This window comes from Taudactylus pleione, unplaced genomic scaffold (assembly GCF_031769625.1).
Source record: "Taudactylus pleione unplaced genomic scaffold, aTauple2 ptg000053l, whole genome shotgun sequence".
Taxonomy (NCBI): Eukaryota; Metazoa; Chordata; class Amphibia; order Anura; family Myobatrachidae; genus Taudactylus; species Taudactylus pleione.
In genome coordinates, this window is record NW_028284455.1 from 30,074,817 (window position 1) to 30,099,351 (window position 24,535).

The following is a 24,535-nucleotide window of genomic DNA, read 5'->3' on the forward strand; positions in this document are numbered from 1 at the left end:
CGGCGGTAATGTCATGCCCAGATCGCATTGCTATAGCGCTTATTAATAAAGTCTGATGATACTACATCTACTTGGTAAAAGTAACTTCTGTTCCCACTTTGCCAGCTTGTTTAGTCCAATATGTTTTTGGTCCAGGGCGAAATACAAGTAGGAATTCTGACTCCCACTGTGACATCAGTCAGCAAACTTACATTTTTGTTACTTTTTTTTTAATAAAGAAGCTGGAGCAGAAGAGATGCGGCTGCAGGTAACGTCGGCTGCTGTACTGCTAGTAGCGGTATGTGGTGAGCAGCTGCACACACAGCCGGGGAAGGGGCTGCACCGTACTGTTTGCCGAGCCCACGCCGGGCGGAGCAGCTACAGGCAGGGTCGCTCCCCACCCAGAAACAGAACAGGCTCCACCATCAGCACTACCTCATCCGGCCCCGAGCTGCAGCGCCAGTCGCGCAGTGTGCGGGACATCATCAGAGCGATACACCAGGGCGGCACCATGTCCCACAACGTGACCGTCATCCGGACCACAGCCAGCAGCAACAATGTCCAGCAGAGCAGCCCGGGGCTGATAGACAGAGGCTACCCGCGGTCCAGCTCGGCCACGCTCAAGATGTGTCAGGCGGTAAGACTAACTGCTAACTACCTAATAACTGCTATCAGTGATGAGCCAAGTTACCGCACTGGTGATCGATTATCAGTAATTACATATCGCTGTCCGATGTCTTATAAATAACATTTGTAACTTGTTCTAAAATCGAATCAGCCATTATGGTTCCGAGACATCCGTGCGATGTTCACTGTCCTTGTATGAGTGAGATGCGTCTTATACGGCTTGTAGTCACTGCTTACATACTGCTAAACTCTACATTGCTTTTCTAGTGTACAGTACAGTATGCTGCTTTGTGAAAGTTAGATGTCCGGCCACATGTATAGCTGCTACAAGTGTGCCGCTAGAAAGAAGGAGGAGGAGGAGGAGAGATGAGCAGCCAGACACACGGTGCTGCTGGCAGGCTGGCTACACTACATTCCTATACAGGGCTCTGCGGTGACAGTGTTTCCACAATTTTAGAAGTTTTAGGGGCCTATTTATCAAGCATTTTTTTCATAAATTTATGTTGAAACAGTAGGTTTTTGCATCATTTTATGAATTGTTGCTATGTACTAACAGCCTAGTGCAGGAGATAATTAGCACTGCAGACAGCAGTCCCCATTACGATTAAAGAGGATTATGGTCTGACCCCTATGTACCAGTGTTACGCCATCTTCATATGGTGTCAACCGCTTTATGCCTATGGAGGCATTCTCACAGCTCACATTCACAGTGAATGCTCAGTGTCAGTTTCTCAGGAGGAGTCATTCTAAAATGTGAAAGACTCCTCCACTGTGGCCTGGCATGTAATTCGTAGGGACTGCTGCTATTGCTACCACTGTCTCTGTGAGTTACAGATAGTACATAGAAGGGGAAACTTTGTTTCAAATGAAACTCGGTCACGATACGCCTGTTAATAATCGCGACATTGCTGCAATTATTAATACATAGGCCCTTAACCTTTATAATGAACTCTTATTGGATTGTCACCTAGATTGGACCCTGACGGAATACTTTTACCACTCTGTTTTCTTTCTGTCTTATGCATTTAAAGTAGGTTACAGCACTTCCTCTTCATTTATTCTAAAATTAAAAATTTTTCACATTCTTCAAGTGTCCTATGAATAGTCATGTGTATGTGTCAAATTTGTAGGCATTTATATCCCTATGTATTAATAATCGCAGTAGTGCTGTGATTATTAGCAATCCTGATCATTACGGTAATAATAATTGTTACATGAGTATAGGGGCCTATCCATTACCCGACAGGAGGTTTTGGTCGGATTGCCCATAAAGTCGTGTAATGGATAGCCGGCAAGGACCAGCGATGTGCGTGCACGCTGGGTCCTTGCTGACCCCGACTGTCTACTGAACATGCCCGTCAGCCTGACGACGCTCGTCAGGTTCGGCATGTTCAGAGATGGGAGATCGGGCTCCTGCATTGAATGACGTTCAGTGAACGCCGTTCAGTGTGGGTACCGCACCTCGGCGACCTGAAGGTCTGAACACTAGACATTCAGACTTTCATGTCGCCTAATGGATAGGCACCTTATCCCTGCTATGTGTTAAAAATGTCTACAGGGACAGCACTTTTGATAAAACTTTGTCCCTGTGAATTACATCCCGGCAAATTGGAGGATTTTTGTGCTTTCAAGAGAACCTCCACAATTTCTGATACTGTGCATGCACAGTGTCAATTTCTAAACCGCTTTGGTGGCAGACAGAGGATCCAAAAATGTCATAATGGCATAAAGTGGCTATCACCGCCTCAGGACGGTGGCAGCTTTTAGGGCCAAGCTCTGAAAAGCTTCTCTTTTTGAAGCTTGGTACATTGTGGCTAGATCTTATAGGGACTGTGATCTAAAGCGCTAATTAGCTCCTGCATTTGGCTTTTGATACTGAAATAATGTAAAAACTGCAGGTTCCGCATGATTTAAAAGGGGGCCTGATACATAAGCCCCGGAATGTACATTATTAGAACGTTATGCACATTATTTTACAGTATATTGTTGATGCGGCAGTTTTCACTATTATCATTTTCTGCTACAGGACCATGTTAAGGGGTCTATTCAGCAATGATTTTTTTACATAAAAAATACGGAAACTATGATTTTTGTATTTTTTATGTAAATCCCCTATTCAGCAATGGGATAATGGAGAAGATAACGTAATTATCTTCTCCATTGATTGCCATCTCGCCGAATACCGCACTGTAGGGATCAGCAATTGATCTCTACAGTGCTTTAACACTTTTTGCTATTCAGCAAAGCAAAAAGTGTTAAATCACTCGATAAATATATCCTTTATATAACTCCATTTCAGAATGGCATTACATGAAGAAAATACTTATATTTCCTAAAAACTGCAGGGATAGAGGGAATATTTCCCATATGTCCCTGCAGCATCTTGCAAGCCCGCCCAGTCTCCGTCCCTGCTTCCCAGTGATCAGCGGCAGGTAAGTCACTCTAGAGGCTTTTAAACCTCCCGAAATTGTTTGATGTGTATACAGGCTTTATACTAGCCTGCATACATGTATATTTATGTGCGATTATATTTAACATTTATATATAAATGTTAAATATAGAAGCACATAAATATACATGTATACAGGCTAGTATAAAGCCTGTATAAACATGTCAATCAATTTCGGGAGGCTAAAGCTGTACTTACCCCTCTGCGGTCACTGGGAAGCCAGGATGGAGACTGTTCCCGAGCGCATGACTGAGCATGTGCAGAGGAACAAACAGAAGGGATTGTTTTCGGAAACCCGAAAGCAATCCCTTCTGTGGCATTGCAGGGACAGCGTGTTACTGTAACCGATGTCCCTGCGCAAAATAATGCTGAATAGCTTACATATTTTATCATAATTGATAAAATATCGTAACGATGTTGCCTGATAATATTCTGGGCAACATCGTCACTCTTGCTGAATATACCCCTAAGTATTGGTTGAAGCTATTCAGTGACTTATTTTTATTTATTAACAGTTATTTATATATTACACACACATTATACACAACACTTTACAGAAATTGTTTAGTCATTCACATCAGTCCCTGACTCAGTGGAGATTACAATCTAAATTCCCTACCATATATATACACCAGGTAGGTGAGAATTAACCTACTAGCATATTTTTAGATTACAGGAAGAAACATACAAAAACATGGGAAAACATACAAACTCCACACAGATAGTGCAGCTTGCATTTGAACGCGTGATCCCAGTGCTGTGAGGCAGCAATGCTGACCACTGAGTCATCGTGCTGTCCATAAAGATGTCTTATTTGATTAATACATCCAGTCATATTTATTAATTTGCCTTCAGCACAAAGCAATATGAAAATCACAAAATAATGTTACATGATGTTTTCATATAGTGGTGGAATTTAATTCCCAATATCAACGCAATGTGCCATCCTGGAATGGCACATTGCGCTCTGCTGGCATTTCAAGTTTTCCCTCACTCCCCATACACGTGCGAGAGAAAATTTGTCATGTCAGCTGTACTGTAAGTGCCCTATATGTGCACAGCGGCAATTCCCGACGGGACATTGTGCCAAATTCAATTCCCCTTTATATTGTTTTAAATGTTATTACTATTGCTTTCCAGTCATTTATACTGTAGATGATAGGTTGGGTTATATTGCCTAGTCCAGCATAGGCAGTGTATTGTTAACTGGTGTGAGATCTCGTGAAAAATATGTACTTGGAGAAACGATAATTATTGTCAGGAACAAAAATCCTAAAAATGTTAGTATAACACACATAGGGTCTGATCGAGAAGAAGAAAATCACAAAGAACAGCTTTCCAAGTAAAATCTGTCCTTTACGATAGAAGGACTTCAGAGTTTAGGACCCAGGAGTCCTTCTGTGCATGGGTTAAGTGGCTCACGCACCGCAGGGGGTGCTGGGAGGGATCCTCTCAGAGGGAAATGTGAATAGAAATCCATAGGCCTCTATTGGGTAACACCATCTAAAGCTGGTGTTATCCAAGCTCTGGATTGTATCACATTCCGAAGCTTTGTGCATATGCGGTAAGCAGGAAAACCTCTGAAAACTTCATTTTTGAAGGTTTAACCGCACATTTTGCTTTGATGCATCCTGCCCTGTGTGAGATTGTGTTAAAGGCAAAGGGGTCTTTTTAAAAAGCTGTGAAAAGTCTTTTGTTTCAGTGATGAAAAGCTTTTTCACAGATTCTCACTATTCAAGTAACAGGTTACCGCAGAAAATTAAAAAATTTCCTCTGTGGTCTCCCGATTTTTGTTCATACACAAGTATGGGGACAGTGAGTAGAGCACTACGTATTCAATATCCAACGGTAAGTTCCGCTTACTGAAGCTCACATCATCTGTGGATGGCGTACACTGCTGTAATCATCAGCTTAGTTGGAGTAGAAAGCAGTGCTCCCTGCTTTCTCCCTGTCGTCAGCATGGCGCTCCGCTATGTTTTCAGTGCAGTGCCAAGCTAGCCCACCTGAGACTTCCCACCCAGTTTCCACAGGAACCTTTCTTGACAAAAGGCTCAATTTTGCCAGTACCAGGACAGATGACGCCCTCTGCCTTATCACCTGCCATGTGTACACTGAGTCCACCCGCCATCCAGAGCCGGAGTAGGAATAACGCTTTCTTAGTATTCCCGATATGCTGTTTTAGCGCCCTGCCCGATTTCAAAAGGGCAGAATGTGCCCTGCCCTTTTGGCGGTACCCCGCTAAAACAACCTGCCAGGTGCTGTCCCCACCTGCAGGCTACAGTGTCCCGCGGGTGGGAAAACTAGCGGTGCAGCGGTCACCCAGCCCAGCATCTATTCACAGAGAGAGGAGAGCTTGGGGACAGCCCTGCATTTCCATAAGTGCCTGGCACGCCCCCAAGTGTGATGAAAAGGGGGTGCGTCATAAAGACACGCCCCTTTTGTCTCGTGGCCACACACCCTTTCCAGGTGCATGCACACAGGAGAGCCCCTTTCTAGGTCCAGTGCCCTGCCTCGCACCAGACCTAGAATGAACACTACTTGCTGGGTACTGACTCTCTTACCTAATGTAAGATGTCTGAGTACATGATCAATCCTCAAGCTTTGGACAGCGCTTCACAATAGTAAGGAGATTTTGTGGTCTATTCAGCAACAACATTTTACTTATATCATGTGGAAACGAATGTTATGTAATGCTGCACAGTGCAGGACAGTCTTTTCATACAACCGAATAGACTGCCTGTGAGTGTGTTAACGCAGCCGTTGTCCCTGTGAAGTATTTTGCTGAATAGCTGGGAAAACTAAGTTAAAAATTATAATAATCGTGATGATCTTGGCCGTAAATATTACAGCTAAATAGACCCTGCTGTTTCTCCTCACAGAGGGGGTACTGTTTATGAATTACATGGCAAAAAGACACAATATCGCACTGATAGGCTTAACATTCACAACTAATTATTCTTTTCAAATGGAGCCCAAAGACTAATTTGCAAATAGCTGTAAATTGCTTCACAGGAGTCTGCTAACTAAAGTAACTACTGGAAAGCTTTCAAATGGCCGTTTTCAATTAGCGGCAAAAGCTGCCGTTTTTTTTGCCATAGGTGAAAATGGCCATTTTTCGCCAAAAAAGTGATATTTTCGCAAACAAACCATGCGAAAATGCAATTGACGCAAAAAAACTGGAGAAAAGTTTTCTCCATCCCAGATCAGGTGAAAAAAAAAAAAGCAAAATCCCTATTTTTGGGTAAAAATCTGGGGATTTCTTACAGAACCCTTTGGACAGCCCCCTTAATGATACTTTAGCAAAAAACAAAATCGTAAGTTGCATACTTTGGCAAAAAACGACCGCTGAAATTTCGGTCCAAAATTTTTCTTTTCACGAAAAATGTGTTTAACGTATTGGGGCTGGCATTTCGGAGGGCAATAAGGATGCGGCAATTGTTTTAAACATCACACGTGGCTGGCGCAGGTGTTTTTTGTAACCGCTAAATAAACGCCTGTGCCAACCATCTGCGATGTTTAGAACACTTGATGCATCCTTATGGCCCTCCGAAATACCAGCCCCAATACGTTATAACGCATTTTTCACGGGAAGAAAAAAAAATGTGACCAAAATTTCAGTGGCCGTTTTTCGCCAACGTGCGCAACTTACGATTTTTTTCCACTAAATTATCATTAGGGGGGTGTCCAAAGGGTTCTGAAAGAAATCCCCACACTTTTAGCCAAAAATAGGAATTTCGCATTTTTTTTTCGACTGATCTGGGATGGAGAAAACTTTTCTCCAGTTTTTTTTTCGCCAATTGCGTTTTCGCCTGTATTTTTGCGAAAATATTACAGTTTTTTTGCGGAAAAACGTCCGTTTTCACCTCTAATTGAATATGGTCCTATGTGTAATACACTGGCATGTCACCATATATGTGAAGTGCTAATTTTGTAAGTGGTTAAAAAAGCATAGAAATTAAGATTTTTCTAGTTTAAGCCCCCAGCATCTATCACTACAAGTGGAGTGTGATGTTCTGATGCAGCGTGCTTGTGGAATATAGGTATTACTCCCAGTTTCAGCCGTAGAGGATAGCTGGCAGCATCTGGCCAATAAAACAGCATTCTTCAAGCACTTTAATTGACAGACTATTAGTAGAATTAATTTTAAAATACAAGTTACCTCCTAACAAAGAAGTAGTATTACATTAACAACTGTAAGTGTCACAGTTCCCATACACTGAAATAACTGTAGATCTCTGACATTCAATTTACAATTGCAATATAGTTGAATGAAAGTGTTTGTCTGTTCTCAATCAGTTTTCTATTTGTCTGTGGGCCTGATTCAGTGTTGTACGCAAACCCAGTGGTGCCGAGAAGGGGGGGGGGCAAGCGGGTACTAATTAACTGGGTTTGTTGGAGGGGCCCGGAGGGAGTCTGCCGCCCCCAGCAGTCTCCTCTCCTCTGCATGTGCGGGGGTGGGGGGAGCGATCACACGCCTCCGTTTTTCGGGAGTATTTCATACCACACTGACAAACCCACACATACAATATGAGTATTCTAGTCTCTGTAATCAGTGGAGTCACAAGAGGGGTGCGGGCCGCACCTGGGTGTCACCCGCCGAGGGATGACACCAAGGTGCAGACTGACACTCCTCCACAGTGACAGGAGCCGGGTGCTGCACTGTAGTATTAGGGACGAGGGACGCCACTGTCTGTAATAATAGTGTTTCTAGAACGCTCTGCATAGGTGGTTTATATGGCAGGATGCAAGTTCTTGGAAGAGTTGGCTGTCTTGAAAATCCCTCTCCTGGCGCATAGATGATGAAGCTGGAGAAAGGCAGAATGTATAAAGGATGACGTACTCTGATTGCAAAGTCACATTTTTGCCAAAGTTTCAGGGCTGAGCACGCCCTTTTTTTTAAAATCTCTTTATTTATCATAGTAAATAACCAAAAACAAAATCAACAGTACCATAGACAAAAACGAAAAAAAAAATTTCTAATAAATAACACCTACATCAATATTACTTGGTAGGAACCAGATACCACCGAGAGTACACTTTATAAGAATTTTCTTATTGCTATTAATGGATGCTCTAGCCACCCATTTTGTCTGATGTCCACCCAATCGTCAACCTCTAAGGTAATATCTAAGTCCCGCTCCCAGGATAGCTCAAATGGTTCTTTAAGTTCAGAGAGTGAGGGGGATGCAAAGTCACATTCTTAGTTGTTGTGGAAATCTGGCAACTGCCATTTTTCCAGCATTTTTACACACGTTTTGTTTGCTATTCTTTCTTAGTTTTTTAAAGAGGTGTATCTGCTATAATAGCATGGGGTGCAGCTGCGGGCTCATCCCTCCTGTCAAAGCCTTTTATGTAGCTGCATTATTTATTGGATGGCACACGGGTTCTTAAAAAAAAAAAAAAAAAGACTCTGGAACCCACAATTGGTGAGGTGCACCTCTGGTTTGATTGTGTTTTTTGGTTGCATAGCACAATGTACAATAAATTGGAAATAGCAGATGTAGTGTCTAGTTGCAGTTACTTTTTTCCATAAAAAAAAAAAAGTACGCCTCTATTTCCTTGTGACTGTGGATGTCTCAGATTACAGAATAAATGGCTCTTTTCTGTGTAGCTGCAGTGAAGCAGTTCATCAGTTTTATTTTACACCGCATTCTCTGGCTAGACGTCTGTTAATCTAGGATGGATGCAATTGTTACTTTTTTTTTTGTTATTGTCCATGTTTACAGGAAATCATACATTTGCAGAAAGCTACAATTGACATACTTTCAGTAATTCTTTCTAAATGAGTACACTTGTCTTCTATCAAATTTGCTGACTGATGTCAGATTTGTTATTTAAAAATATATATACCATAGTTACAAATACTTTGCCATAAACATAGTAGAGCAGTAAGGCGCATGTAACCTTTTTGCTCATTTACATTGTTGAGCACATGTAGGAGTGGCTACATGCTTTCAAATTAAAATTGCACATATCATTTACAAACCATGGAGGGAGCCATTTTGTGGGATGAATCAGTGTTTATGAGAATGCAGCCTACTGCTAAAGGTTAGATGCTAAGTAAATCACTGTGTTAGTATTCTCAAAGGTGCCCTTAACGGCCATACTATTATGCTTAGGAAAGACTATCCATTATTAAAAGATTAAGAAAAAACATCCTTATGCGGGCCATACACTGTGCGATAACACAGCCGATCGGACGGATTGGTACGGTTTGGCTGTTATATCGCACCGTGTATGGGCATGATGTCGGACCGAGCGCGCACCCATGGGGTCGTACATTGCACCCACTAATCTTACTGCAGGATCAGTCGATCAGGAGATGCGATGTGCGATCCCATGCAGCGCTATGCGGGTGGGGGAGCCGGCATATTGGGCGGTCGGCCACCCGATCGCACTGTGTGTGGGGACCGCCCGATATGTCAGATGTCAGATCCCCCGTCACGTTGCACGGAGCCTATTGCAACGTGTATGGGCTGCTTAAGTCACAGTAAAGAGAATACCCCTGGGGTAAGATGGGATAGCAATAAAGAGGCAGAGTACTGTGAATCATTTTCCCCAGGTATTGCTTTAAAATACATAAAAATATATTCTTATATTTTGTTAATTGTCCGAAACTACTATCAACCTTTTTATATCTATGTAATAGATATACCACTCTTGTATGTGCAGTCACACTGTGATATACACACGCATTGGTGTGCGTTCAATTACCTACGGCGTGAATATATCCGGGCGCGACCGAATACACCCAAGAGTAGTATATCTATCTTATAAAATGGCCCCTGTTGTGACAAAATAGTTGTTTGTGGAGATAATGTAGGGTGTAACGGATACAGAATAGGAGGAAAAAATAGTTCATAAATTGGAATAGGCTGTTTCATTTAAATAATTTTTAATGGATAAACATCTAACTGGATAAAAGTGTAAGTGAATAAATAGTTGGACATTCAGAATAGGCTGTTTAAACAGTTGAATCACTACTGTAAGTTTAAGGGGTCTATGTACTAATAATCGTGGTACTGCCACAATTATTATCTATCCATATCACTGGTAAAAAATTGTTTTGTGATAAGCGCTCAAAAAAGGGGGGGACCCCCCGGTGGCGGGAGCAGCTAGGTACTGGAGATGTCCTTACTCCAAAAGAAAAGTTTAGTAAAATAGATGTGGGTACTAAGCGCTCACCAAAGAATGAATGTATATAAGAAATATAAGTGACTTTAATATATGGAAATAAAGTTGCTTAATTTTTGGCAGACACAATGCTCCAATTTTCAACAATTTATGGGTTAAAACAGTCCAAATCCGGGTGTGGTTGTGAGGGAGTTTAGATGGCTCCTTTAGGGTGCCTCTATCCATATTGTGCCAGTTGCAATACATTTCCCCCCAAGCACCTAGTGGTGTTGCAACTTGACTCTGGGTGGTCAAAGTGTAGAATAGGAATTACTTGGGTGGTGAGTGTGGCCCTTTAGAGGATTACTCCCCATATGTTGCTTACGTCACCCTACCGTGTTTCCCCGATAATAAGACCTACCCCGATAATAAGCCCTACCCTTAATTTTGTAACCCGGTCCAAATTAAGCCCTACCCCGAAAATAAGATCTACCTGAATCTCATTTTGAGCTGGGAACGCAGCAGAGACCAGCGTTCCCAGTCATGCAGTGCGCGGGTGACGTCATGACGTCACCCGCGCGCTGAGGATCCTGTGCGGCCGCGCCTGCTGGATCATGTTAGATCCAGTCAGCTCGCAAGTGAGAGCGACATCCCGGACGGCGGGGAGTCAGGTAAGTGCACTACAATAAGGGACACTGCTACAGGGGGGCCTGCAAGGGGGGGCCTGCATAAGGGTCACTTCTACAAGGGGGCGGCCTGCATAAGGGGCACTTCTACAAGGGGGCCTGCAAGGGGGTGGCCTGCATAAGGGGCACTTCTATAAGGGGGCCTGCAAGGGGGTGGCCTGCATAAGGGGCACTTCTACAAGGGGGCCTGCAAGGGGGTGGCCTGCATAAGGGGCACTTCTACAAGGGGGCCTGCAAGGGGGTGGCCTGCATAAGGGGCACTTCTACAAGGGGGCCTGCATAAGGGGCACTGCTGTCAATGATAATTAATATAAGACCTACCCCGAAAATAAGCCCTATGGTGTTTTTTTTAACAAAAAAAAAAATAAGACAGTGTCTTATTATCGGGGAAATACAGTATATACACTGTGTGTGTAACTATATAAGTATTCCATCTATGATTGTACACATAGGGATGTCAGAGTTCCCTTGTCTGGAGGGTCTCTTAACCATATGTCACAGATAGCATACGTTACCCTCACTGCGAAGGATAGTCAAAGTATTTAGGCAGTGTGACAGTTGTATGTGGTGTACAGTAGCGGCGTCCCACTATGTAGTGCTTACCACTCGATGTTGACAGGGTCCTTTAATGATCAGTTCCCAGGGAAAGATAAGGAAGTGTGGGTGACGTCTTGGTTCTTATAAGCAGGAGGATTTCTGGTGTCTGGGATTTGAAAAGGACCCTTGTCCTCTGTGGTGCCGGGTGCTGTAGTGAGCAGCGGGGTGAGTCTTTAAAGCAGGAACGGGAGGAAACTCTAGCAGCGCGAGACTGTGCACTGGTCTCACTGCAACTAGTATCCTCTGTGTGTTTGATTACGTGTCGACGCGTTTCAGCTTGTCAGGGCCTTCTTCAACAATGGGTGTGTGTGATTAACTGGCTGGTAGATATCCTGCAATCCAGCCAATCACCTCCTAGTGGGCGTGTTCCTTAATGTAATCCTGTCTGATGCTGAGCATCTGGTGTAATCAGACAGGATTACATTAAGGAACACGCCTACTAGGAGGTGATTGGCTGGATGCAGGATATCTACCAGCCAGTTAATCACACACCCATTCTTGAAGAAGGCCCTAATAGGCCGAAACGTGTCGACACGTGATCAAACACACCTGTTGCGGTAACCGCTGTCCCTGCAAGTTATATCCTCGGTAAATTGGAGAAGCTTTTCACAGAAGTAAAAGACTGCTCCAGGGGACGCTGACACTGGCATGTCGGTGCCGGCCAGGGGCTGCGGGTGAGAGATCAAAAGATCTCTCACCTGCAGCTGGAGCCTCTATAGGCTTACAGTAGTTTACACCATCTGAAGGTAGTGTAAACTAACGGGGCTAAACTACGAAAAGCTTTTCTTTTTGGAGTTTAGTACATAGGGGTCAGATCATAGTCCCCACTGATAATAATGGGGACTGCGATCTGAAGTTCTAATTAGCACTTTGCCGGAGATTTCCGTGTAATCTCCAGCATTGTGCTTTTAGTACATACTGTAACTACAATACATAAACTTATGGCCATAATTTTATGTAAAAAACAGCTTGATACATAGGCCCCTTAGTGTGGTTTACTTTGAACAGTGACTTGTACTGTCAGGAAGTGTTTAATGCTTCTTGAGGTTCTGGGTTTGCATGTCTGCTCACGGTTTGCTGTGCTGGATTATGAAGTGGCTGCTCAGGCAAGTCCTGTTAAAGTACCAGTCAATATTTGGTGAGGACCGTAGTAATTTAGATTTTTTTTTTTAATTGTTTTGTCACAAATATGTACAGTATGTCAGTGAGGCAGTTATGTGCTGCTTTTCTGTGAGCAGCTTCTCAGTGAGATGTTATTGTTTATATTGTGGAGTAATACAGCTGTGGCTTTGTGATGAGGTTGAGATTACACTAAAGGCCCCCATACATGACACGATATACGTACCGATCCGACGGATCGGCACGATATAGGTGCTATATCGTGCCATGTATGGGCACAATATTGTACCTGATAACGTGCTGCGCGGTCCAGCGGGGTTGTACATCGCATCCCCAGATCTTCCTGCAAAATCATCTGATCTGGGATGCGATGTACGATCCCATTCAGATGAAGGAGGGGGGCCGCACGATTGCCGGCGGTGACAGCACTATCTGTCTGCCGACGAATCGGCAGTCGCCCTATACGGTGCATCGCACCCTGCATGGGCACCTTAAGATCTAGAGTAGGCCTCAGGTGTGCGTTCTTTGGGAAATAATGTGATCTAATATGACCAATCATGTTGATGAGATATGTTTCAATATACCACACCACTAATATAAATATATTTTAATATATATTATAATATAATGTGTGCGCGTGTATACTGTATATGTATGTATATACACCCAGTGGGGTAAAGTGTACTTTTGGAAGTGAGTAGTAATGTCACTGAAGCATAAGTCATTCCGTCATTGCTGAATACCTGACAGGAGTGGTACCCATTCTGGGTGCTTCGGGGCACATGCAAGGGGTGCCATAGGCTGATTTACATGAACCTTCCAGCCGCTCCGTGGGGAGTAGGCAAGTATGCCTTCTGGCGCTATATAAGTGAAAGCTAATAATAATAATGCAGTTTTGTTGGGGGTGTTAGCACACATACTGGCCATCTTTATTTTTACAGGTCAGCTAAAGCCGGGTACACACTAGACCAGTGGTCTTCAAACTGTAGCTCGCGGTCTTAATTTTTGTAGCTCACCTAGCTGCAGTACTGCCGAGTAAACTAGGAGGAAGTGACCTCCTCACCTGACGTGCTTCCCTGTAGTTCCACCCATTCTGTCTACGCTACAACGGAGCGAGTGACTCCCGCCCAGCCCTGCCGGAAAATCACACAGCAGCACTGCTTATACAATATCTATTGCTCCTCTACTGCACGTACCTCCTTGGAGCTGGTAATTAACAGAGAAATGTGGCTGTGCTTACATTTTATTTACAGACTACAACAATATCACTGTAATAATTAAATGCATTATTGTTTACTATGAAATATTTTTTTTAATTTTCATTAAATGACCTTTGTTCAGTTATTAACCAAATTTTTATTCTACAATTTTAGCAGTTCTTCAGGAGGTTTAATTTTACTAAAGTAGCTCACACCTCAATTAGGGTTGGCGACCACTGCACTAGACAATATGTCGTCCAATCCGGCGGGTCGGACGACATATCGTCCACATCGGGCAGTGTGTACCCGCTATGTCGCTGACTATGCCGAATGCAGTATGGCCCTGCCGTCACTCCCAGCATTGCCAAATGTGTACGCACGTGCTGATGCCAGGACCCGCCGCACGACCTGGGTACACATCGTTAAGTGTGTACCCAGCATTAGACACACCCCTTCCCAACTCTAAATCAGTCGTGCAATTTGTTTGTCTTTTTTTGTTTTGCTCACAACTATTATTGAGGCCCATTGTGTTCAGTAAACTTTTAATTGCATTCAGGAAGTCTGTACAGGCGGCAGACTGACACAAAACATGTCAGCAGTTTTTTAAGCTTTAACATTTTCTGCATAATTTTATGTATTAATTAATTAATAATAATTAAATCTATCGGATCACAAGCAAATTGTGTTAAAGTGTGTGCAGTGTTCTCCCCAGGCTCTTTGTTGCGGGTGCAGCGCCCGGCAAGAAACAGCTACTGCCCGGCACTTCCCCCTGCCCCAATGCGCCTCGTCCCCTGTCGCCCGTTCACCCTCAACGCTCAACGTGTCCTTGAAACGGATGCCGGATGTGACGCCGAGCTGCGCCGACGTGACATGTTCTTCACATCGGAAGCTCTGTGTCCGCCAGGCAACAAGGACACGTTAGTGAGGGTTCCAGGTGACGGAACGCATCGCATTGGGGCGGGGGGAGGTGACGGGCAGAGGAGGTGGCATTAGGGTGAGGGGAGGGGACGTGGCATTGGGGCAGGGGAGAATACTGGGCAGGGGATGCGGCATTGGGGAGGGGAGAAGTTGTTCATCACAGTACAGGGGTGGTGTCAGGCTGGAGGGCAAAGATCCCTCCCTCTGTATAAAAACACGGGTGAACTGTTCAGGCGGAAGCAGTCGCCTGAACTGATTAAAGAGAGTAGACAGTATTCGGGAGCCTGCAAGTGGGGACCGTATTTGGGAGTCTGAAAGTGGGGCAGTATCTGTGGAGCTGTATAAAAAATATATTCTGTGGTTCCAGCAAGTGGGGCCAGTATCTGGGAACTGTATAAAAAAAATGTATTCTGTGGTGCCAGCAAGTTGGGCCAGTACCTGTGAGCTGTATAAGGAATAAATTAGTTGGTGTCAGCACTAAATAACGTGATGCTGATTTCACTAGACCAGATCCTACAGACTTTGATTATGAAAAAGCTGCAGACAACTGGGCCTCTTAGAAGAAGAGGAGAATTAATATATAAATTATTTCAAGTTTAAATCATTATAAGGTCAGGATTTAAAAACATCTTATTATTGTGAAGGCCCCCAGCCGGCCTCTTCTTGATGCCACCCGGCTGGAAAAAAATTCTGGGGAGAACACTGTGTGTGACAGATCTGTAGCTGGTTTACTGGTTATTGTAGAAGGTTACTGCAGGCATATATACACTATTGGTACATACAGAGAGAGAGAGAGAGAGAGAGAGAGAGAGAGAGAGAGAGAGCTGCAGAATGACCGGCAGTGGAGACTGATTCCAGCTGCATAGCATCTTACAGAAGAAATAGTTACAATGTGTAGTACATGACATTTTCATTCTAGTAACCAACAGGATTAAGTATGTATAAGAGCCACTAGCAGATAGAAGTGTATATTCAGGTATAGAGGTTTTGTAGAGGTAACCACCAATAAATTGAGGTGGATAATTGACCTGGATAATAATACACCCCTATACCCAAAAGCTGCAATCTAGCTGAAGGCCCACACTCTAAGGACAGGGGTATAATACCCTACATTTGAGGTGTCTGTTTTTTAACTGACAATATAAACTATACACATGTTACATATCACTTCACATTCTGTTTATATAATTTGATCTTAATGAATGTAATACAGGTCACATTTTAGGAGATACTGCTTATTTGAGTGCCCCACATTAGACTACTACCCCTTTTTTCTTGCATGTGATATTTATTCTAGGGTGCACCTCCCACATGAAATTAAATATATATCAATTAGACCAGTGCTCAAAGTGTGCTGGTATGCAACGGTATGGCATTCTGGCACTTCAAGCACTGAATTTTTTTTTTTCTAGTTGATAGGAAAAAGGGCTGTGTGTGTCTATGCTGCTGGCTCAGTAAAAAGGCTGAACTGTCACTATCTGTCAGTGTGCTGCTGCCCGCCCATTCATTCCCATCTGCCTGCCTATCCACCTTCCTGCATGTGCCCTGAGCCGTCCCCCGCCGGAAGGTCTCTGGCGTGACTCCAGCATTGTGGCTTGTGCCCCAAACCCCCACTCACCCGCTGACCATGGATGCTAGGAGCCATCCCCTGCCGGAAGGTCTCTGCAACATCAAGCTGCAGAGTCCAACATTATGGCTTGTACCTCCACGCCCCTGCTCACTTGCCCGCATGTGCCGTTTGACCAGCCGCTGCCTGCCTGCCCGCGCCATGTGACCGCCGCCAGCCCGTGTGTACCGGGAGCCTGTCCCCTGCCAGAAGGTCTGCAGCATCTATTACTCACTGCAGTCCAGTATTGTGCCTCCGCCACCGCCCGCCCTCCAGGCCGTCTGTATATGCCTGTCCCCCACTGGTTACAGTGACAGGAGTCACAGCCACTCATACCTGCCTCCGCAGTGAGAGTAACAGTGCGCTGGTCTGCTGAGGGAGCCATAAGGCTTGGTTCTTTTCTACTGGGGGCTTGGGCATCCCCCCTCTCTAGCACAGCTGTTGGTGCCACTGGCTCCTGCACTTATCCCTGCTTCCATCCACACACACCTTTATGGATCCCTCTCCACTTCACCTTGTTGGAGTCAGACAGTCTCCTCCTCAGCTCTGTTACAGCAGCAGTCGGTGAGTAATACTTGCTTTCAGTTATTTCTCCTTTGTAGTGTGTACCTCATTATTCCTGTGTGCCTCATTATTCCTATGTGCCTCCCCACTCCGTGTGCCTTACCACAACATTTTCCTATCGATGCCAATGTGTGTGTTTTTTTCCTATAGCCTATGAATTTCTTTATTTTCCTATCGATGCTATTTGGGGGCAATTTTAGCGTGATGTTGAATAGCGCAGGGAAGGTGTTTCCGGAGCCATTCATTTCACCACGTGTTAGTCCTACTAAATAATTTCTTGGTGCAAGCAGAAATCAACTAAAGTGCCGTCCATGATGCTGTTTTTCAGTTTAGCGAGGTGCTGACAGTATTGCAACTAGTTGGAAAATGCTGGTTACCACTCCTAGACAACTGCCTGGCACGAGGGAAACAATTGAATAGCTCCATGAACGCTTTCCCGGTTCTATTCATATCATGTTTAATTGAATTGCCCCCAATGTGAGAGTTTTTTTCCATGCAAAGCTTATGTGATTTACTGTATTTACTTTCTGCGGCAGGGGCCTATGTAGTATGCTTTTTCCTATGGCTGTCAATGTGTTTTTTTTGACCATGCAAAGCTTAGGTGATTTATATATTTTCTGCGGGGGCCTATGTGTTTGTTTTTTTTCCCTATGGGTGCTAATGTGTTCGCATATTTTCATGAAAAGCTTATGTGATATATTTTTTGCAGGTGCGTATGAGTTTGTTTATTCCCTATGGGTGTCAATGTGTGTGTGTGTGTGTGTGTGTGTGTGTTTTTTTTTGCAAAGTTATATGATTTATATATTTTATTCCGTGGCCTATGTGTTTAGCTTTTCCGTATGGATGCCCCTGTGATGTACGGCCACACCCTGTTTTTATGCGCGCGTTTGGCGAGCAAGCACACTGTGTCCCCATACCCCCACTTCAAAATTTCCACTTCGACCACTGAATTAGACCATATGCATGGGTGCAGTATATAATATGTGTGATAGGATCACTGGTAAAGTGGTCTGTGGCAGGTACATTTGTCCCAGATTCCTGTCTTTTGTGTTTTAAAACCCCAGGAGAAAGTCTGCAGTGTAGCAGGCTTGAGTTTCGGTTTTTTAAAAAGCCGGTTTGGGACCTGGGGGTTGTGGGTGAGAGGAGAGGGAGGGCTCCACCCACGGCCACTCCAGGTTTTGGTTCTCGCAGCCTGGTATCAGGCTTGTTAGTTTTCCACCTGAGAGTGGCCAATATAAGCCTAGTGTGTTGAGGGCTGATTGTCTCACTTGGGAGAGCAGACAGGGAGTTTGCTCAGAGACACTTGGATACCTAACTGTGAGTGTTGTGCTGTGCTTTTGTTGCTGGCGAGGGCATTAGGCCCTGCCAGGTTCTGGTAGTGAGGGAACTACCTGTGAAGTTAGTGCCCCGACAGGGCTAGGATTTATATTTATGTTTTCTTTATGTTTCTGACATTGTACAATAAAGACTGGCGCCGACCAGCTTGTACTTGCATCCAGACTGGTGTGCTGCTTCCCTGCTGCTGTGTGTGTGTGTAAGGAAGGAGTCCTCTACCCAGGAGAGGGACCCCCTAACCTAACTGTGTCACAATATGGTGGAGAATGCGGGCACCCACACACACTGAAGTTGCAGCAAGAGGAAAACTTTCCATTTAAAAATTAAAGGGACAGACACCCAATTTGTGAGTGTGGAAATAACACTGTGTCCTTGGAGTCCCATAGAGGAGGCGTCAGCCAATGCTCAGAGAGGCAAGGTTCAGCTTCCAACCTACACCCCGGGACAAAATGGAGGACATTATTAAAGCCTTGCTCCAAGCTACAGCAGCTCAGCAGGAGACAAACAAACTTCAGCAGGAATCTACCAGGGCTCAGCAGGAAGCTACAGCAGCTCAGCAGGAATCTACCAGGGCTCAGCAGGAATCCACCAGGGTGCAACTGTTGGCCTTGGAGACAGCCCAGAGGCAACAACTGGTCGCCATTGAGGAAACCCGCCAGGCCTTAGCGGAAAACAGCCAGGCCATAAGAGAGGTGGTACAGCACCTGGTCGCCCGGCCCAGAGATGTTACTACTGGTCCTCCCACCACCACTCACTCCGTACGAGCCAGTCACTTCCTCCAAAAGATGACTTCGGGCGATGATGTGGAGGCCTATCTCGCCGCATTTGAAAGAACGGCCGAAAGGGAGAGTTGGCCCAAGGAGCAGTGGGCAAGTCTGGTGGCACCTTTTTTGTCTGGGGAGCCACAAAAGGCCTATTTTGACTTATGCCTGGCTGATGCCAAGGACTATAAAAAACTAAAACAGGAGATCCTAACTCGCTTGGGAGTCACCACCTTTGTTCGTGCCCAACGGGTCCACCGCTGGGAGTTCCATATGGACAAGCCTCCACGTTCACAGATGCATGACCTCGTCCATCTGTCCTCAAAATGGCTACAGCCCGAGATGCTGACGGGACCACAGATCGCGGAAAAGGTCGTGATGGACCGGTACCTGCGATCGTTACCTGCGACTCTGCGCAAGTGGGTGAGCCATGCAGACCCTAAGTCCGCGGGCCAGTTGGTCGAGCTGGTGGAGAGGTACGTGGCGGCTGAGGAGCTGATGAGTATGCCCCACAGAGCCCCGATGGCGCACCGGCGAACTCCCACAGACACTGGTAAGACTGTTCCAGGGGAGAAGGGTGCTGGGCGGTGGGATGTACCTAAGACTGAGGGTGTAGAACCTGGAGACAGGCCTGCCAGGCCAGGAAGGTTCTTGCCCCGTAAACGACTAGACATTAATATGACTCAGTGTTTCCGATGTGGTGGCTTCGGCTATATTGCCGCTAATTGTGCACTTACAACTGAACCTATGCAATGTGATACTGCTCATGTCTACCGCAGGGGGTCTTTCTTTGCACAGATAGCCTGTACGGCTGACCGGCAGGCTGAGACTGATAAGCACATGTGTGTACTCACTGTAGATGGCAACCGAGTAGAGGCACTGTTAGACTCTGGTAGCTTGGTGACATTTATAAAGCTGAGCTGGTGAACCCCTTGAGGCATACAGGGAAAACTGTTGGTGTGACCTGCATACATGGGGATACTCGATATTATGTTACGGCCGAGGTGAACATCGAGACACCATGTGGCTCTGCTATAGTTTCTGTGGGTTTGGTGCATGGTCTGGTGTACGATGCAATATTCGGGAGAGACTTTGCTCACTTCTGGAAGTTATGGGAAAGCCGTTTTGTTCCAGAGGTGAACAACCCCGATCCATTTGAGAAGGTTGTCGATGTAGTGGAGGAGGGAGTTTCTTCTGAGTCAGAGTTATTCCCTTTTTCTACTATGGTTGGCGAACTAGAGAATGCGGAACGTGACGGTGGCCCGCCAACTGATGTGCCTCCCATTGAGGTGGGAAGTGTTGTTGGGCCAGGTGATCGTCTGCCTGATTTAGAGGTCAGAAGAGAGGTCTTTGCCGTCGAGCAGTTGAATGACCCTACTTTGGTAAAAGCCAGGGAGAATGTAAAAGTAGTTGATGGTAAACCCGTAGACCCTGATAGTCCTTTGTCCTATCCCCACATGGCAATGTGTCAGGATTTGTTATATCAGGTGACTAAGAAAGGGGAAGATGTTGTGGAACAACTAATAGTTCCCAAAGCCTACAGAAGAACAGTGTTGGATCTGGCCCATGGTCATATAACGGCAGGCCATCTAGGGGTAGAGAAAACCACTGAGCGAATAATGCAGAGGTTTTTCTGGCCCGGGCTTCATAAAGAGGTGTCTGACTTTTGCGCATCCTGCCCTGAGTGTCAGTATCATGCTCCCAGGCCACATTTTAAGGGTCCACTAGTTCCATTGCCTATCATAGAGGTGCCGTTTGAAAGAATAGCGATGGATTTGGTTGGACCCTTAATGAAGTCTGCCAGGGGACACCAGTATATTCTGGTCATAATGGATTATGCTACCAGGTACCCGAAAGCGATCCCGTTGCGCAATACGTCAACCAAGACCATTGCCAGAGAGCTAGTTCATGTCTTTAGCAGGCTGGGTATACCTAAGGAGATACTAACTGACCAGGGTACACCGTTTATGTCCAAAGTCATGAAAGAGTTATGCCGCCTGTTCAAAATCGAACAGTTAAGAACTTCGGTTTATCACCCCCAAACCGATGGGCTGGTCGAGAGGTTTAACAAGACGTTAAAACACATGCTTAGGAAAGTGGTCGACAAGGATGGTAGGGATTGGGACTACTTATTGCCGTATTTATTGTTTACCATAAGAGAAGTTCCCCAGTCCTCCACCGGGTTTTCACCCTTCGACTTGTTGTATGGGAGACACCCAAGGGGGTTACTAGACATTGCCAAAGAGACATGGGAGGGGCAGTCTAGTCCTTACAAAACGGTGATTGAGTATGTTCCTCAAATGCAGGAGAGAATTGCTGAGAGAGCACCTGGAACAGGCTCAACAGGCACAGCAGAGGGTATACAACCGCAATGCTCGGTTACGCAGCTTTGCTCCTGGGGACAGAGTGTTAGTATTGGTTCCCACTGTGGAAAATAAACTTTTGGCTAAATGGCAAGGGCCCTTTGAAATCTTAGAAAGAGTGGGGCAGGTCAATTACAAAGTTTATCAGCCGGGGAAAAGAAAGCCGGAACAGATATACCATATAAATCTGTTAAAGCCCTGGAAAGATAGAACGGTACTGTCGGCCGTCCGAGACCCTCCAGTAAGTCCAGGGCCCTTAGTTCCCGAAGTGACAGTGGCAAAAACCCTGTCGGCAATTCAACAACAAGAGGTCAAGGAGTTTCTGATTAGAAATAGGGTGCTGTTCTCTGACGTACCTGGGAAAACCTCGGTCATTAAACATGACATCATTACTGACCCAGGGGTTAAAGTTAATCTAAAGCCCTATAGGTTACCAGAAGCACAAAGAGAATCGGTGTCGAAAGAAATTAAAAATAATCTAGAGTTAGGGGTTATTGAAGAATCACATAGTGAATGGTCAAGTCCCATTGTGTTGATTCCAAAGCCCGACGGGAGTGTGCGTTTCTGCAATGACTTCAGAAAGTTGAACAGTGTTTCAAAATTCGATGCCTACCCGATGCCAAGAGTGGATGAACTGATTGAGAGACTAGGGACGGCAAGGTATTTAACCACTCTTGACCTAACCAAAGGGTATTGGCAAGTACCGTTAACCGAGAGCGCCAAACAAAAGACAGCTTTTTCAGCGCCAGAGGGCTTGTTTCAGTACAAGATGTTGCCCTTTGGGCTACATGGGGCACCCGCTACCTTCCAAAGAATGATGGACAGGATTCTAAGGCCCCATAGACGGTATGCGGCTGCTTATCTGGATGACGTGGTCGTTCATAGTCCTGATTGGCAGTCTCACTTACCCAGGGTGCAAGCAGTGTTGGACTCCATCTATAAGGCAGGTTTGACAGCCAACCCAAAAAAGTGTTGTCTAGGCATGGAGGAAGTAAAATATCTGGGATACACCATTGGCAGAGGCCTGATAAAGCCTCAGCTCAATAAAGTTGATGCCATACAAAACTGGCCATGGCCTCTGAATAAGAAGCAGGTGAGAGCCTTCTTGGGAATTACCGGGTACTACAGGAGGTTTATACCCAACTTTGCCACCATGGCAGTCCCACTGACTGACCTGACCAAAGGCAAACAAAAAGTCATGGTAGAATGGAGTCCTGAGGCAGAGAAAGCTTTTCAGGAGTTGAAAGTAGCGTTGTGTTCCCAACCAGTCCTGATGACTCCTAATTTTGAAAGGGAATGCATAGTACAAACCGATGCATCAGAAGTAGGTATAGGAGCGGTCCTGTCCCAGAACAAGGAGGGTGAGGAACACCCTATTTTCTATCTTAGCAGAAAGTTGAATGTACATGAGAGAAACTATGCCACAGTGGAGAAGGAGGCGTTGGCCATAAAGTGGGCGTTAGAGGCTCTCAGGTACTACTTGGTCGGAAGAAAGTTCAAATTGATCACTGACCATGCCCCTCTGAAGTGGATGTCTGAAAATAAGGACAGTAATGCGAGAATTACAAGATGGTTCTTGGCGTTACAAACTTTTACATTTTCAGTGGAACACAGGCCAGGAAGCCAGCTGGCCAATGCTGACGCGTTGTCACGCGTTCATTGTTTGGGGGCTTCAGTTGTTCCGCCCCACAGGTCGAAACAAAGGGGGGGATATGTGATAGGATCACTGGTAAAGTGGTCTGTGGCAGGTACATTTGTCCCAGATTCCTGTCTTTTGTGTTTTAAAACCCCAGGAGAAAGTCTGCAGTGTAGCAGGCTTGAGTTTCGGCTTTTTGAAAAGCCGGTTTGGGACCTGTGGGTTGTGGATGAGAGGAGAGGGAGGGCTCCACCCACGGCCACTCCAGGTTTTGGTTCTCGCAGCCTGGTATCAGGCTTGTTAGTTTTCCACCTGAGAGTGGCCAATATAAGCCTAGTGTGTTGAGGGCTGATTGTCTCGCCTGGGAGAGCAGACAGGGAGTTTGCTCAGAGACACTTGGATACCTAACTGTGAGTGTTGTGCTGTGCTTTTGTTGCTGGCGAGGGCATTAGGCCCTGCCAGGTTCTGGTAGTGAGGGAACTACCTGTGAAGTTAGTGCCCCGACAGGGCTAGGATTTATATTTATGTTTTCTTTATGTTTCTGACATTGTACAATAAAGACTGGCGCCGACCAGCTTGTACTTGCATCCAGACTGGTGTGCTGCTTCCCTGCTGCTGTGTGTGTGTGTAAGGAAGGAGTCCTCTACCCAGAAGAGGGACCCCCTAACCTAACTGTGTCACATATGTAAAGAATTGAACTGCTCTTGTGCTGGTACTAAATCCCCTTTTTCTTCATATCATGTGAGGCATGTAAAATACTTCCCATTGCTGTAATTCCCGGTTGACGAGGTTATATATTTATTTACCAGGCGAGCTAATGCTGTGATGTGCAGTTCCTTTCTCACACACTTCCTCTTGGAAGCTGACCTCATCTTTTGTTATTCGTATATGTGTCACATACGAAGTTGGCTACTGGCTTTTTCAGGAGGCATCCTGACAAAATGTCAACTTTTTTTTTAATTAAGCTGAAAGTATATGAAGATATTACTCCTGGGTTACAAAAGTCATACCAGTTAGCTCCACCTGTGGATCCTTTCAAATGTGTTAGTGAGTAATTAATACACCTGTTTAACCAGGGCCGTAACTAGGGTAGTGCGACCAGTGCCATGGCACAGGGCACTGCAGGGCAGGGGGCTCTGCTCTGGCCTGTCAATTTTCTGTTTATTATCATTTTCACGTGTAGCACCCTTTTTCGGGTGCATGTCATATGTCCCTATTTGAAATATAATGGGGTGGGTGTCAATGCTCTTTCTGGCACAGGGCACCAAAGAGTTTAGTTATGGCTCTGTGTTTAACTGCTAGGTTGTCTGGAAAATGTGAATTGTTAGTAGCTCTCGAGGTCCAAGGTTGTCTAACCTTGCACTAGACGATGTGCTCACGATTCGATATTGTGAGTGATTTCCCTTGAACTCTGCCCAGTAGCTCCCCGGCTCTCCAGGACACGTGCTAAGAAGTGTCCAATCTAACCAACAATCTATCGTGCGTCCTTAACGATTTCCAGTGTTTGTGTATGAGATTGGCAGATCTTGCCTGCTGTAGGTAAGATCTGAAGATACGACAGACGACCCGCCGGTACTCGCATC

At 45.3% G+C, this 24,535-nt stretch overlaps 1 protein-coding gene across 2 annotated transcripts in view; it reads left to right on the forward strand.

Moving 5' to 3' along the window:
• The first annotated feature begins 345 nt into the window (after positions 1–345).
• CMTM7 (CKLF like MARVEL transmembrane domain containing 7) overlaps positions 346–24,535 on the forward strand; it is a 52,495-nt gene continuing 28,305 nt past the window's right edge. For both annotated transcript variants that reach the window (XM_088462767.1, XM_088462766.1), the window contains exon 1: positions 346–616. In XM_088462767.1, coding sequence (XP_088318893.1) covers positions 491–616 — 126 coding nt within the window. In that variant the 5' untranslated portion in view covers positions 346–490. The remainder of the gene's footprint in view (positions 617–24,535) is intronic.